This window comes from Triticum urartu, chromosome 1A, assembly GCF_056163025.1.
Source record: "Triticum urartu cultivar PI428250 chromosome 1A, HENAU_Tu73, whole genome shotgun sequence".
NCBI classification, from domain to species: Eukaryota; Viridiplantae; Streptophyta; class Magnoliopsida; order Poales; family Poaceae; genus Triticum; species Triticum urartu.
The window spans coordinates 102333014-102347529 of NC_141873.1; the positions used below are offsets into that span (position 1 = coordinate 102333014).

Below are 14516 nucleotides of genomic sequence, written 5' to 3' on the forward strand. Positions count from 1 at the left end.
TTAATGAGATAGCTTTGAGAAATTGTTGACCTGATCAAAATCGAGTGACGCAATCTTAATTGAAGACCTCAATTGAATGTGGGCTCTTTAAAACTAGGAAGCATAGTGTTAAAGAGGATATCATAGAAAGGCCTATGTGGTTCTTCGAAATGAAACAGTTTGAGCTGCTTGATGACAGGATTGGAAATTGTTGTCTTGTCTAGGAAATGTCATGGTGATAAGCAAGTGTCAGTGGAATTCGGCTTGGGTGGCAGAATTCCTACGGCAGACAAATCAGAGCAAGTGTCACCTGCTTGACATGCAAGCCTATGGCAGAATTTTCTGAGAATGGCTAATCAGCCGAGAAATACGCATAAACAGTTCATCTGCCATAGCTCAAAAGCTGCAAAGATGATCAAAATCATTTGCTCAGACTAATCAGCCAGGAAATATGCATAAACAATTTATCACCCGACAAAAAAATCATAGCATTGTTAGAGGCTAATTGAATTTTTTCCCGGGGAAAATCATTGTCTCACAAACTTTGAATATTATACTAAGACCAGAAGATCAATTCTTACACATAATCAAAGTGGAAACAATTTAGTAGTCAAGTTCCTCGATGGTGAGAGCTGCCGGATGCTGGAACGTGAGGTGTTGGTCTCCCGAGCAGACTAGAGAAAGGGGTAACAAAAGTCGTTGGTACTGTTGGTTGTTAGAAGCCTGCACGAACAAAGCCGCCGGTTCTATTGTTCGACTCGAGGTTCCCCGGCCAAATTTAGCGTGGAGCAAGTCTCGCAAGCGCCGCAAGAAAAAAGTCTCGCAAGCGCCGGCGGCCACGAGAGCAGCCTCGGCTCCGACCGATCGCCGCCAGCAGTAGGCCGACCTCCGGCGGCTGGCGAGCAAGCCAGTAAGCGCCCACCTCTTGTGTTCTTGCTCGGTCCGTCGAGCTTTTGTGGCGTGTGCCAATTTTTGTGGTGATTTCTTCTGCTTGCTCAATCTTTTTGGTGGTAGTTTGTGATTACTGATGCTTCAAATTTGTTCAGTGAGCCAGCGAGCTGGCGAGATGGCAGAGCCAGAGGCGCGGATCACCACTGTGGGTTCTTCAGCCTTCAGGTTCAGAGTAGACTACGAGCAAAGCAAGAAGCTTCCCATTGGCAAGGCCATCCACTCCGACGTCGTCTCCGCCGGTGGACACCACTGGAGGATCGAGTTCTTCCCGCGTGGCCAGAGCGAGGCCGAAAAGGGCGAGTATGTCTCCATCTTCTTCAGGCACATGAGCAAAACCAGAAGGATCAGAGCCATCATCGAGGCCTTCGTCATTGGCAGCGACGGCAATCCATCTGCGCCGGACATACTGCAGAGGACATTTCAAACCTTTGAAATCAACGGAGATAAAGGCCGCCACGACTCCTGGGGATGGAATCGGTTTGCCAAGGGAGCTATTCTGGAGAAAATTTTCTTAGCAGAGAGGCACGTCACGTTTGTATGCGCCATCATACTCATTGATGACAAACCTGCTATTCTTGTCCCGCCTTCAGATATCGGGACTCATCTTGGCCGCCTGCTTGATCGTACTGACGGCACAGATGTGTCATTCATCGTTGGTGATGAGACATTCCATGCTCACCGGGCGGTGGTTGCTGCCCGCTCACCGGTCTTCAGAGCACAGCTCTTCGGTTCCATGTCCGAGGCTACAATGTCATCCATTAGATTGCACGACATCACGCCTGCAACATTCAAAGTTATGCTTGGGTTTATATACATGGATGAATTCCCCGGAGAAGACGAGTCTAATGACTATTCCACTGAGATGCTCCAGAATCTAGTCGCCGCGGCTGATCTATACGCACTTGATCGGCTGAAGGTTATCTGTGCCCAGAAGTTATGGAATACAGTTTCAGTAGATACAGTTGCAACTATGTTAGCTTGTGCCGAAACCTATAACTGTCAGGAATTGAAGAACAACTGCATTGACTTCTTCGCGGTGGAAGCAAATTTTAAAGAGGCCATGTTCACTGATGGTTATGCCTTGTTGCTTCTAAAATTCCCATCGATTACCGCTGAGCTCAAAAGGAGGGTTCGGGCATAAACACGTGTATACTTCAGGCGTTCAAGCAGAGTTTTAGTATGGTGTTTTGGTTTTGGTGAGTGGTATCTGACATCTTGTGGATCATATAATCTGTATTTGCCGAGGGAGGGAGCCTGGAAGCTAGATATTGTAGAATCATGTTCTTGAAGTGTTGGGCTTAGTTGCTATCGAGTATTGATACCGATAAATCATATAATTGCCAAATTAGCAACTCATTTCTCTGTTTTTCTCTTTGTTCTTTTGGTACATGTGGTGTCATGACTTTTAATGTTAACTCCATGGTGCTATATGATCAATACGTCATCCATCAGGCCACACGACATCAAACCTGCAACATTATGCTTAGGTTCATTTACAAAGATGATGCCGGGAGAAAACGAGCTTCAGGACTCTTCCGCTGAGATATTTCAGGATCTACTCGCTGCGGCTGATCGGTATGCACTGGACCAACTAAAGATTATTTGTGCCCAGAAGTTATGGGAAAGTGTATGTAGAATTGTAGATACAGTTGCAACAATCTTAGGCTGAAACTTACAACTGTCAGGAGTTGAAGAACAAGTGCATTGACTTCTTTGTTGTGGAGGGAAACTTCAAGGAGGCCATGTTCACCATGGTTATGCGCTGCTGGTTTCTGATATTACCATCGACTATTGTTGAGCTCAAAAGGAGAGTTAGGGTATAATGTAGTAGTGAGATACATCTGTGGGTGTATATAGTTCAGGTTTTAGAGCATAACTCTAGTGTGGTATTTTGGAATTGGTGAGTGGTATCGGGTAAGGTATCCAGCATCTTTTCACTGATTTTGTTCTTCCAGAATGTGAAAAAAAATGGAGCCGGAGCGAGGCGGCCGGGGGCCCTGCCTCCGTGCGCCTCCAGCTCCTCCCCGCGCGCATCCCTCCTCCCGCCGCCGTCAGCCTGCGCCGCCGGCCCTCGGCCGCGTGATGCTGGCGGCGGTGGGCTTGCCCTTCCCCGCGCGCGGTCCTCCCCTGCTCGGGCGGTGATGGCCGGCGGCGGTGCGCTTCGGCCGGTGGCGGTCCGGCGTCCTGGTGTGGAGGCCGCCGGTGCTCGCCTTGGTGGTGCCGCCTCTTGGCGGCGGGGTGGTCCGATGGTGCTGGCCGGCCGGGGGCGCGTCCCTGGCCCAGATCTGGGCCCGTAGGGTTCCCTCTGGGTCCTTGCGGATCGGCTCCGGCGCGACCGCGACGCTCTCTGTATGGGGAGGCTGGGGAGCGGCTTGGACTAGGACAGCGACGCCGGCGGCGTTCCAGCTGCTGCGCGGAGGCGGGAGCTGTCCGGGCCTTTGAGGGCCCGGACGAGCCTGTGGGGCCACGGGCCCGGTAGGCTCCTGCCATGGCGTCTGGTCGGCTACCGTCGTGGACGGTGGAGGTGGGGCCCTCCCGTATGCCGATGGTGCTGTTGCCCTAGTCCCGGCTCCTCTTCTTCGTTGTGCAGACCATCTTCGCGGTGCTATGGTGAGACAGCGTGGGAAGCTTCGTGTTCGTGTTGGCGCAGGGTGGTGGTCGGTCTGGTGGCGAGCTCCGGAGTGCCTGAGGTAGAGGCTGGGATCGGGAGAAATCTTTGTTGGCTTCGCCGACACCGACGCGGTGGCGCCTGAGGGTGCCGCCGGACCTTCTTGGAGGGCGTCGGGGTTACCCTTCCTCTCTCCTCGCCGTGTACCGGGCGAAACCCTTGGCAGCAGCGTCGTCATCGTCGCGTCCCTTCTTGGAGGTGTTGTTGGGTACCGGCACTTCGGAGTCTCGGAGCTTGGTGGGTGATCTCCGGTGGACGCAGCGGTCACGATGCTTCGTCGTTTTTGTCGATCCGCCGTTATCGGCATTTGTTTCTTTTCTTTTTTCTCTTTCCTTTCTTTTGGGCGTGTTTGTGCTGCTTCCGCCCCAGCCCCTATCGTTGGTTGTATCAGTTGGTTGCTTTGTAATACAAAGCGGGGGGAAACCCTTTTTCGTAAAAAAAAATGGAGCCATGATTCAAATTGTTGTCTTGTCAAGAGGTGTCATGCTTTGTACTCGCGTGTGTTTGTAGTTGTCATTTTAATTTTACATTTATTTTTGTTTAGTGCTTGAAGCAAATCTATGTAGTTCATGCCTCACAGTCTACCTTTTCTCTATTTTAATACAACATTTGTCGCTGTCTCATATGTTCTATTACTTTAAAATATAAATCAAGAGCTCTTTTTACAATATTTTGCATTGGAGACGCGGCGAGCACCCGATCAACGCGTCCTTGAGGGCGCGGCGCTTCACCGCCTTGTCCGCAATCGGGACGAAGGCACCGGTATCCGCACGGGCCAGACGCGCGCTGCGGTGCCCACCCCCGCCGAGAACGGCGGCTTCCTGGGCAGCTGAGGGGGCGGTGGGAGCAGGCGCAGGGGCATCCAAACAGGGGGACCCACCCCCATGCATCGCCATGCAGGGCACGTCGTCGGGCGCTTCGTCAGCCAGGTCGACGATGCGCACCGAGGAGCCAGAGGTGGGCGAGCCGGACAGGGCCACTGTCCAGTCCTCGCTCCCTCCCCCCCCCCCCCCCCCCCCGCACCATCCATGGCCCCAAGGCGAGCGACAGAGCCGGGCAGAGGGGAAGCGCCCAGGACCCGAAGGACGGAGTCGAGGGCACCGTTGCCTCCCCCGCCATCGAAAAACCTGCCGACGGGGCGGAAGGCTGGGACAGCCGCATCACCGTGACGGCGCGCCCCGTCGGGCCTGTTGTGGGCGAAGGGAGGGGGAGGGAAGCGGAAGTACGACACGTACTCGCCGTTGTCGTCGAAGGAGCGTGTCATCGGCCAGACTGCAGCCGGCTCGATGGAGATGGCCCGCGTCGCCCACGGCCCGCCCCATGGCCAAACGTCACACGGGATGTCCCGTGTGCGTTCCAGGAGCACGACCACCCGGATCGTGGCGAGCTCATTGCCAGAGAGGGCGCGCGGGTCGACCTCGAGGACGCGCCCGAAGCCGGAGAAGGCGGCGGGGATGCAGATAGGCGTAATGAACTCGGCGGGGAAGCCCGTAGCCGCCAGGAGGGCGCACTGGCGAGCGTGCTGCGGCACTCGCCCATACAGCTCCTCCCGGTGGAGGTCGATGCGCGCACCCTGGTAGTGCAGGGGCTGGCTAGCGATGGCTTCCTCCCGGTCGGCCCAGGACGCGAAACGGAGGTAGCAGACGCCGACCGACGAAGGGACCGTGTCGAAGGAGAGGTCCCCTAGGTCACGAAGCATGGCAGCCTGGACCGCGGCCGTCGCGTTGATGAAGGCGCTAGGCGGTTCAATGGAGACCACGGCTAGGCAAAGCGCGGCCTCGATATCCCCGGCCGGCATGAAGACGTCCATGGCGTTCGGGCGCTGCTATTCGCCCGCAACCGACCCCCGCTGCCCGAGGAGACCTCGGTACCAGAGGAGGAGAGGCGCGACGAGCTACGCGACGACGGCGGCCCCCGGGGCTGAAGCAGCTCCGGCGGCGGCGCAGGGGCCGTCAAGGCAACTACCACCGGCTGCGGGTGGCCCAGCTCATCCTCCGCGGACGGAGGAGATAGCGGAGGAGAACGCACCACCCCGTCCAACGAGATATCTCGTGGGGAGGGCGTGGGTGAGCGAGCCCGCGAGCTGGGTTCCCCCACGTCAAGGCGCCTTGGAGCGATGGAGGACAGAGAGGAGGGACGCCGGGCCGCAGAAGGGTAGGGGGTTTGGCGGCGGGGAGGGGGCGGCGGAGGAGGAGGCAGGGGGGTGGAGCGCGGGGGAAACATGGCGGGGCGCGGGGGGGCATGGGGCAGGACTTGGACCGAGCACGGTGGCTGAAGCGGCGGCAGCGGCGACAGCACACCGGATCCCGGCAGTCTTTCACGTAGTGGAGTGAGGAGAGGCAGCGGAAGCAACCGCGAAGGGAGAGAGGAGGAGTAGGGCACGGCTTGGGGCGGAGGGGGGCGGCTGGGGATAATAACGCGGTGCGGTAAGGGCTGCCACAGCCATCCCGGGGAGCGCAACTATTGGGGGAGGCAGGGGCTTAATTCCGTCACGGGCCCCCACATTAAAAGCCCCGTCGCTGTCCGGGTCAGGCGACGCGGTGCTGGACGGCCCGAAAACCCCCTAGGCAGCGGCAGCCTGAAACCCCGCTCCCTCACCCGCGGCAGCAGTAACTACTGCCAGCGACCCCACAACAGGCCCAGGCAAATCGAAGGGCGAAACGTGGCTAACGGTGGGACAAGGCAGGATGCCAGGGAGGAGAGACCTTGGGGGAGCCGAGCGCCCCATGGCCGAAAGGCTACGCCCACGCCCATGCGCCATAACCCGCGCCATGAAGGCGGCAGGTGGGGGAGCGGCCACACGCCCCCCGATGGCCAGCTCAGCCGCAGCATGCGCCTCCGCCACCGACAGGAACAGCCGGAGCTGCACCGTCGCGGAAGCCCCGACGCCGGTCTCGACCATGAGCCGGGCCACCACCTCGCAAGCAACCTGGACAGAGAAAACCAGGGGCTTGACACCACGGCGACCAGGCGGGCGGGGCGCGCACAGAAGAGGATGGAAACCAGGGTAGAAACGGAGACGGCGGAGAGATGGGCGGCCGTCACCGGAACCGTGACCCACACAGTCCCGGGGCAGAGAGACGAGCTACGCCGGCTTGGGAGGGAAACACTGGACCGAAGGGAGGAGAAGACACGATCCTGGAAGGTTTTACCTGGACGAGGCACGACGCGGAAGACTCTCCCCGTGTCACTGGCCGTCTTGCTGCCGCCGGAGCTATCAGGGCGACGGCCAAGGGATGGAGCGGACGGCGGGGTGGATGGAGAGGGGCAGGGGGGTGGTGGAGGGGTTGGTCGGGAAGGCGGAGGAAGGACACCGGAGGGATCGCCTGGCTCGTCGCCAGAGTTATCGCCCGACATCCAACCAGGGTTCTGGCTCCAACCAGGGATGAGGAATCGATTCACCCACCTCCGCAGAATCATGGAGGTGCAGGGGTTCCCGGCTGTTTGGTACGATTGGATGGACCTCATCCTTCGGTCCTCTATGGCGGCGGTGCTACTCAACGGGGTCCCCGGGCGTTGGTTCGCGGTTCGCAAGGGCTTGCGGCAGGGGGACCCTATCTCCCCCTACCTCTTCCTCCTGGTCGTCGATGTGCTGCAACGCATGATTCGGTCGGACGGGGCTCTCCGACACCCCTTGTGCGAGGGGGAGCCGCCGGTGGTACTCCAGTATGCCGACGACACACTGATCATCATGCATGCTGAGGCGGGGGGCGCGGCTAGGCTGCGCGTCATCCTCGACCAATTTGCCGCCGCTACGGGGCTCGTCATCAACTTCTCCAAAAGCACCCTTGTCCCCATGCATGTGGACGCGGCGGTGCTTGCGGCGGTGGTGGCGACGTTCGGGTGCAGCGTTGGCGCCTTCCCGCAGACCTACTTGGGCCTCCCGTTGTCCAGCGACAAGATCAAGGTCGACGACTTTGCCCCGATGCTGGCCAAGGTGGACCGCTATCTTGCGGGATGGCGCGCTAGGCTTCTGTCCCCTGCGGGGCGTCTGGTCCTCATCAACGCAGTCCTGGACTCCCTCCCTACCTATGCCATGGCGGCCATGCGGCTCCCGCCGGCTGTCCTGGCCAAGTTGGATGGACTGAGGCGTGCGTTCCTTTGGAACGTTGCGGGTTGGGCCTCTGGTGCTCAGTGCCTCGTCGCCTGGGACCGGGTTTGCCGAGCTAGGGCCGAAGGAGGCCTCGGCGTTCGCGGTCTGGGGGCTCAGAACGACTGCCTCCTCCTCAAGCTTCTCCATCGCCTTCACTCCAGAGTGTCGTCCCGGTGGGCCTGCTGGGTTTGGAGCCTGCTGGACGGGCGATCTCTCCTGAGCCGTGGTCGCTCCCCTCTCTTGGGGGAGCACTGGGGGGCCCTCCTTGGGTTGCTGCCTGTCTACCGGGCACTGACGCGTGTGGAGGTGGGAGACGGACGGGCGACCTCATTCTGGCACGACGATTGGCTCGCCTGTGGGGTGCTCCGGGTGGCCTTCCCCGCCCTCTTCTCCCATGCTGCCAGCTTGGAGGTCTCGGTGTGGATGGTGCGTCGGCGAGGTGTCAGGTCCTTGCTTGTACCGCGGCTCACCCCCTTGGCCGCTGAGGAGTGCGCTGCTGTTCAGAAAATGGTGGATGGTTACCTGAGGGTCCGGACTCCCGTCTCGCCACGCTGTGCGTGAGGCCCGGCGGGGGCTTCTCTGCTAGAGGTGGGTATGCCCTTGTGACCTTTGGTGGGGTGGAGGCGGCTCCGGCGTCCTTCCTCTGGTCGTCCTGCGCCCTGTCGCGCGTCAAATTCTTCGGTTGGCTCCTCTCCATGTCACGCATCCATACGAGGGACGTGCTCCTTCGAAAAAACCATCCTCACGGCTGCGGAAGCGGGGTGCCCCTGCTGTGAGGCGGCGCTGGAAACTGCCGATCACATGATCTTCGGGTGTCTGTTTGCGGTTCAGTTCTGGCGGTGCGTTGGGCTCTCGCCCACTGGTGCTTCTGTGGGGAGCCTGCACCTTTTCGATGCTTCGCCCGCTGTCGGCGTTGCCCCTCCCGCATCCTTCGTCCTCCTTTGCTGTTGGAGGCTCTGGAAACGACGGAACGCTGTTGTCTTCAGGGAAGACTCGTGGTCCCTGGCTGCTACACTGAAGGCATGTCGGGACGACGCGGTGTTGTGGCGTGCCAGATTGCGGGAGGGAGACCGCTCTCATATCGACGCTGGCTAGCTGTTCTTAGGACCGGTAGTCTGGCATGATGGCTAGCTGCCTAGCTAGATCTCCTTTCCTTTCCCTTCTGTAAGCTCTCCCTCTCTGTAATCTGACTCTCAGGGGTTTGTCCCCTTTACGCAATATATATTCAGGTGGTGGGGGGGCTCCCCCCCTCCCCCGGTGAAAATTCAAAAAAAATATATTTTGCATTGGTTTTATTTTTTTGAACACGGTACAAACATAGACAATCATACATACCCATCCCTATGAATGCAAGCAGGGTATGAGCACATTCGAGAGGCTAGACCGACACATCATTTTGACATTGACAAAGTCACCACAGGCACCTTCGAGAAACTGGGCCGGCACATCATTTTGACATTATGAACATCGCCAAAAGCCTGAAATAAATCCAGAAAAATACGAGCACCAGTGCCAAGTCTAGGACCTGAACCCTGGCGATGGTTCCATCACAAAGAACATAACCATCTGGGGGAGGCTCGGCTCGCCTTTTAGATTATCTATTATTAGCACATATTTACGCGAATATCCATTTCTGAGCCAGGCTAATATGCACCCAGTCAAGAAAAAAATCACATTTTAAAAAAAAAATCCAATTGCTTTTTGCATGGTAGATAATTTGATGTGTGAGGTACGCTCCCAATTTCAGATCATTTATACATACGAATAGCTCTCGGCAATAAAGATAAATTGGGTCAAAATAGTACATGAACAGAAAACTTTTTTACAGACCCCAAATTTGTCTTTTTTATCGACAGCTACTCAGATGTCCAAATGATCTGTAATTTGGAGTTATCCTCACGCACCAATGTAAAAAAAGGAATATTTTTTTGAATTTTTCTAGTATTTATTTTGAATTTTTTTGTTCATCGCGGGTGCATCCTATTTATGCGTTTATTTTAACAAGGTTACCGTCATAACAAGCGTGAAATGATCGATATGGTCAACTAGAGGGGGTGAATAGGTGACTAACAATTTTTAGGTTATTTTAACAATTTAGGCTTAACAAAAAAATGGTGTCTATGCAACTAGGTGGACAACCTATATGATGAGGTCAACAATAACAACACAAGCAAGCACAAGATAAAAACACAATATAAGCTTGCACAAAGTAAAGGTTAGAAGTAACCATAAGTGAAGTCGATGCAGAAGGAGATGTGTTACCGAAGTTCCCTCCCTTTATGGGGAGGTATGTCTCCGTTAGAGCGGTGTGGGGGTACAATACTCCCCAACAACCGCTAGGACCACCGTAATCTCCTCACGGCCTCGTACAATGCAAAATGTCGTGATTTCACTAGTGGTGCATTTGAAGGCGGCGACCGAACCTTTACAGACAAGGTTGGAGCTCTCTCCAGAACTTAATTGGAGGCTCCCAACACCACGACAAAGCTTCATCACAATGGAATGTGTCTTCGAGGTGACCTCTTCTGTCTAGGATGCCCAAACACCCCAAGAGTAACAAGATCCACGAGGGATTAGTGAAGAAATCAAATTTCTCTTGGTGGAAGTGTAGATCGAGGCCTTCTTCTCCAAACCCTAGAGCATCAACAAGTTTTGATGGCTAGGGAGAGAGATCGAGCAAATATGAGCTTTAGGGAAATTGTGGAGCAAAGGAGGGAAAGAGGTGGTCTTCTTGAAGAAGAAGAAGAAGAAGACCGCCTTTATATAGTGAGGGTACAAATCTAACTGTTATGTGCCCTCATCGTGCATAAGCAATACAACCATTTAGCACGGTCATTTCAGCATAAGCTAGCGAGTAATGCATTAGTACTAGCGCAGTAGTTCCGCCGGAGCGGTACTACCGTCTATAATGAGCGGTACTGCCGCAATTTATCGAATGCCATACAGAGAAAACAACGGTAGTTGAGTGGTCGTCAAAGCAGAAGTACCACATAGAGCGGTACTACCGTTGGCTGCTAAGGTACTTCTGTGATCTTGGCCAAGGGCAACAGAAGACTCTGCCTAAGCGGAAGTAGCCACGGTACCTACTTAACGGATGTACCGCCGAAGCAGTACTACTGCTTGCGATACGCGGTACTAACTTTAAATAACAAGAGGCATACACAGGCTTCGACGATGCACTGCAGTAGAAGTACCGCAAAGACGGTACTACCGCTGCAGCCAGCGGCACTACCGTAAAATCTCTTTTGCCTAACAGAGAGATCGTCCGTAGTTCCAGCAGTACTACTAGAGGATACTACCATGGTAGTAAGCGGTACTACCGCTAATCCTCTACTTAGTAAAGCCAGACACAGCAGAAGAATGTTCCAAAATGTGGGAAGTATATGTGGGTGCATATGGTTCGTGTACGTATTGATTCCATCCATACCTTTCAATGCGGACCCCCTCTTAATAATACAGTTTTTTATGACTCAAACAAAACAAAAGTAAACATAAAAAATAAACCGTCTTTGCTCCTTCTATCACCGAGGAGAGTAAACCGTCTTGTGCCATATATAATAATATTTGAAATGCGCAATGCACATGGTTAGTCCACAAAGTGCATTGTCATCAACACCAAAACCAACTAGAGAGAGATATGCCCTAACAACGCAGAAATAATCTAGTTGTATTTTCATTTAGATATGAATTATTTATACCTATCCTTTTACTTCATAATTTTTAACTTCTTGGAAGTACATCATATTTTGTCTTTTTAGGGAATTTATTTCAGAATTTTATATTTTCCGCTCCTAGCAAAGAAAGTAAGTAAAATGAGTCGAATTGTATAATACAGCTGCAATGGGCCGCCCTATGTTGTTTTCCCTTTTTTCTCCTTCAATTGTTTTGGTCTTTTGTCCTTGCTTTTTTCTTTTCTAGTTTCTTTCTTTTCTTTAGGTCTGGCATCTGTTTTTCCATTACTTTTCTTTTTCTAGTTTCATTTTTTATTCTGCTTGTCACTTCATGAATATTTTTAAAATATATAAACATCCATAATTCATTGAAGATTTTAAAAATTCATGATCCTTTTATTCATTTTAATCCAATTCTTGAATATTATTCAATTAATTAAACATTTTCAAAATTTATGAAACTTTTAAAATTCTTGAACAGTTATTAAATGCTAATAATTTATTTAGATCATTTTTTAAAAATTTGGGGACATTTTAATTATATTTCCCAATACTTTAAAAACCGGCAACTCGTCTTTTTAGAGGCAGACGCCTCCGATTTTCTTCAACCAGTTTATCACTTTTTTTTCCTTGTGTGAATGAATGTTGTGTGATAAACCTAATTGGGTCAGGTCCCTAACGTGTTTGGGCTTCGATTCATTGCCACCCATTCCGATTTTTTGTCTTCTTTTTCTTTTGTTCATATTTTTGAATAAAAAATCTAAACATAGATATTCCAAAACTTAAATTTACATAAAAAACTAAAACCTGCATATTTGAAAAATGTTAACACGGTGTAAATTCGGTTAGCGTAATTTTTTCTGAAAAGTTATCTAACATTCAGAAAAAAGTTTGTGGCATTAATACAAATTCACGTATTTCAAGAAAATGTACATGATATTAGAATTTTTTTAAATGTGCATACAACGCAAATTTTATAAATTTTTTAAAATGTGTAATTCAAAAAAAGTTTCATACCATTCAAGACTATGTTTTTGTAAATTTTATAAATTGTTTCAACAATGTAAAATATATATTTGCAGAGTTAAAAAAAATCATGTCATTCAGAAAATGTTTCAATGTGTATTTGAAAGGTGTTTAACACGTATTAAAAAACAAAAACATCTATTTTATGAAAAATAATTATATATTTTGAAAATATTAGACATTTATAAAATAATGTTTTAAATGTTAAAAATGAAACAACAAAAAGCGCCAGTGTAGAAACACAGAGAACCGACACCCAAAAAACCCATTGAAACCCGACAAAGATAACAAAAAAACTAAAACAAGAAAACCGAGGGGAAAACGCTACCGAAACACAGAAAACTGAGAACCGTAATAAAAACCGATGAAAACCAACACCCGAAACACGCAGAAAAAAAAAAACAGCGTCTACCACCCGCTCCCCGCAGGAACCCGAATTGGCCGGGCCCATATACACCGCGGAATTTTCGCCAGTCAATTACATTCTCGCGCTGAACGACGATATCTTCACCTTCTACGAGAATGAATCCGTCGCTCGCTGTTGCTCCGACACCTGAGGTAGGATGGCACGCGACACGCCCGACGTGCGATGGCACATCTCCTTCGCCGCCGACCTGCAGACGCTTACCCTCTCGTTCCACGACGGCGTGTTGGTGCTACGGCGAGATGCTCTCCGGATCGTCCTGATCGATGGGCGCGGGATCACGGTCGACGCACGATTCCTGCGCGCGGGGGAGCACATTGACATTGGTGATGTCATCTCGCTGCCGTGTCACTTCGCGAAGATTCGGGAGCGGCTACCGGCGACGTGGTCGTCGTCAGCAGCAGCGGCGCACAGTCCGGTGCGAGGTGCGGTTCACGGGAGAAGTGCGGTCCATCGGGCGAGTGAGCTGAACCGTGACGGGGCGGACTCGAGCCCCACCCACCGCCCGCCAATGGCAGAAGGGCGACACGTGAACACCGACTGCCAGGAGGGTCCCAGTCTCGCCCAGGGCGTGGAGTTTTCTAGAGCGTGCGAGGCGGGGGGAACCACATCACTTCCCCCACCTACCACTGCGAGCGCACGAGACGCACACCTCGCCCCTCTCTTCGGGCACTTGTGGGAGAGAGCTAGGGTTTGTCCTCCTATCCATTCCCCACGCAATTCCTTCGTCTGGTGGCGCGGCAAGGTCGACGGTGACGGTCGCTCCTTCGCTCAAGTTGTTGCGGCGGAGCGGGCGGGTGGTGCGTCGAGCGCGGCGATGGGAGATCGAGGTGGGGGGAGATCCGGAGGATGGCACGACAACACGGCGCGAGGCGGCTTCAACGGAGGGCGCAAGGCACCGCTGCCAAATCAAACCCGCAATATGGTTTGGCAGCGACCAGATCCACCGCCGGCGGCGTCCGGGGGGCCGAGATCTGGAGGAGGTGAAGTCGGGGACAGATGGGAGGCGGCTGCGCACGCGTTGAGCGAGGCGACCAAGGAGACGGTGGTGACCACCAAAGCGGCGCCGCCACCCCCGCCATCTGCACCAACGTCGACCACCAGCGAGCTCTGCATCAACTGCAACCTCCCAGGTCACTTCGCTCCTCGCTGTCCTACCATTCGGTGCGAAAAAATGCAACAAATTAGGTCGTATGGCTCAATTATGTCAAACTTTGAGGCCCTGCGAGTGTGTTCCATCTATGTGCGGGTTTCAATCTCCGGGACAGGGCTTTTTCTATATCCTTGACATGTGTGCATCTAAACAAAATACTGAAAAAAGAACAATGTGGTGATTACTGTTGTGGAAGGATGTGCTTCTATAAAAGAGATAGAACAAGAATTTAATGCAATCTTTGCCCGGAAACCTAGAAAGAAAAAATGGCGCTGCACGGCTCGCTCCATTAGCCCTACTCAGTTTGTCATGCACTTTACCAATGCTAGCGAAGTGGAGAGAGCTTGCTGCTATGGGAAGTGTATGCCTCTGAAGGAGGGGGCTGTTGTGGTATGCATAACTCCTTGGTCTGCTTCGATAGGGGCCAAAGGGGTTATAGAAAAGGCTTGGGTGAAGATTCGCAACATTCCCATTGAAAAAATATGTGCTGAACATATTGCCTATGTTGGAGGGCTGGTGGGGATAACATTGGAAGTGGATGAGGCCACAAT

General features: G+C 52.9%; 1 protein-coding gene across 2 annotated transcripts; it reads left to right on the plus strand.

Moving 5' to 3' along the window:
* The first annotated feature begins 654 nt into the window (after nucleotides 1–654).
* Nucleotides 655–2286, plus strand: LOC125512338 (BTB/POZ and MATH domain-containing protein 1-like). Of its 2 annotated transcripts, none has more exons than XM_087514672.1 (2): nucleotides 655–956; nucleotides 1026–2286. In XM_087514672.1, the coding sequence occupies exon 2, from the start codon at nucleotides 1046–1048 to the stop codon at nucleotides 2069–2071; it is 1026 nt and encodes a 341-aa protein (XP_087370798.1). In that variant the 5' UTR covers nucleotides 655–956; nucleotides 1026–1045; the 3' UTR covers nucleotides 2072–2286. The 2 variants fall into 2 exon arrangements, with proteins under 2 accessions (XP_087370798.1, XP_048533412.1); XM_048677455.2 differs by having other exon boundaries at nucleotides 658–889.
* The last annotated feature ends 12230 nt before the right edge of the window (nucleotides 2287–14516 follow it).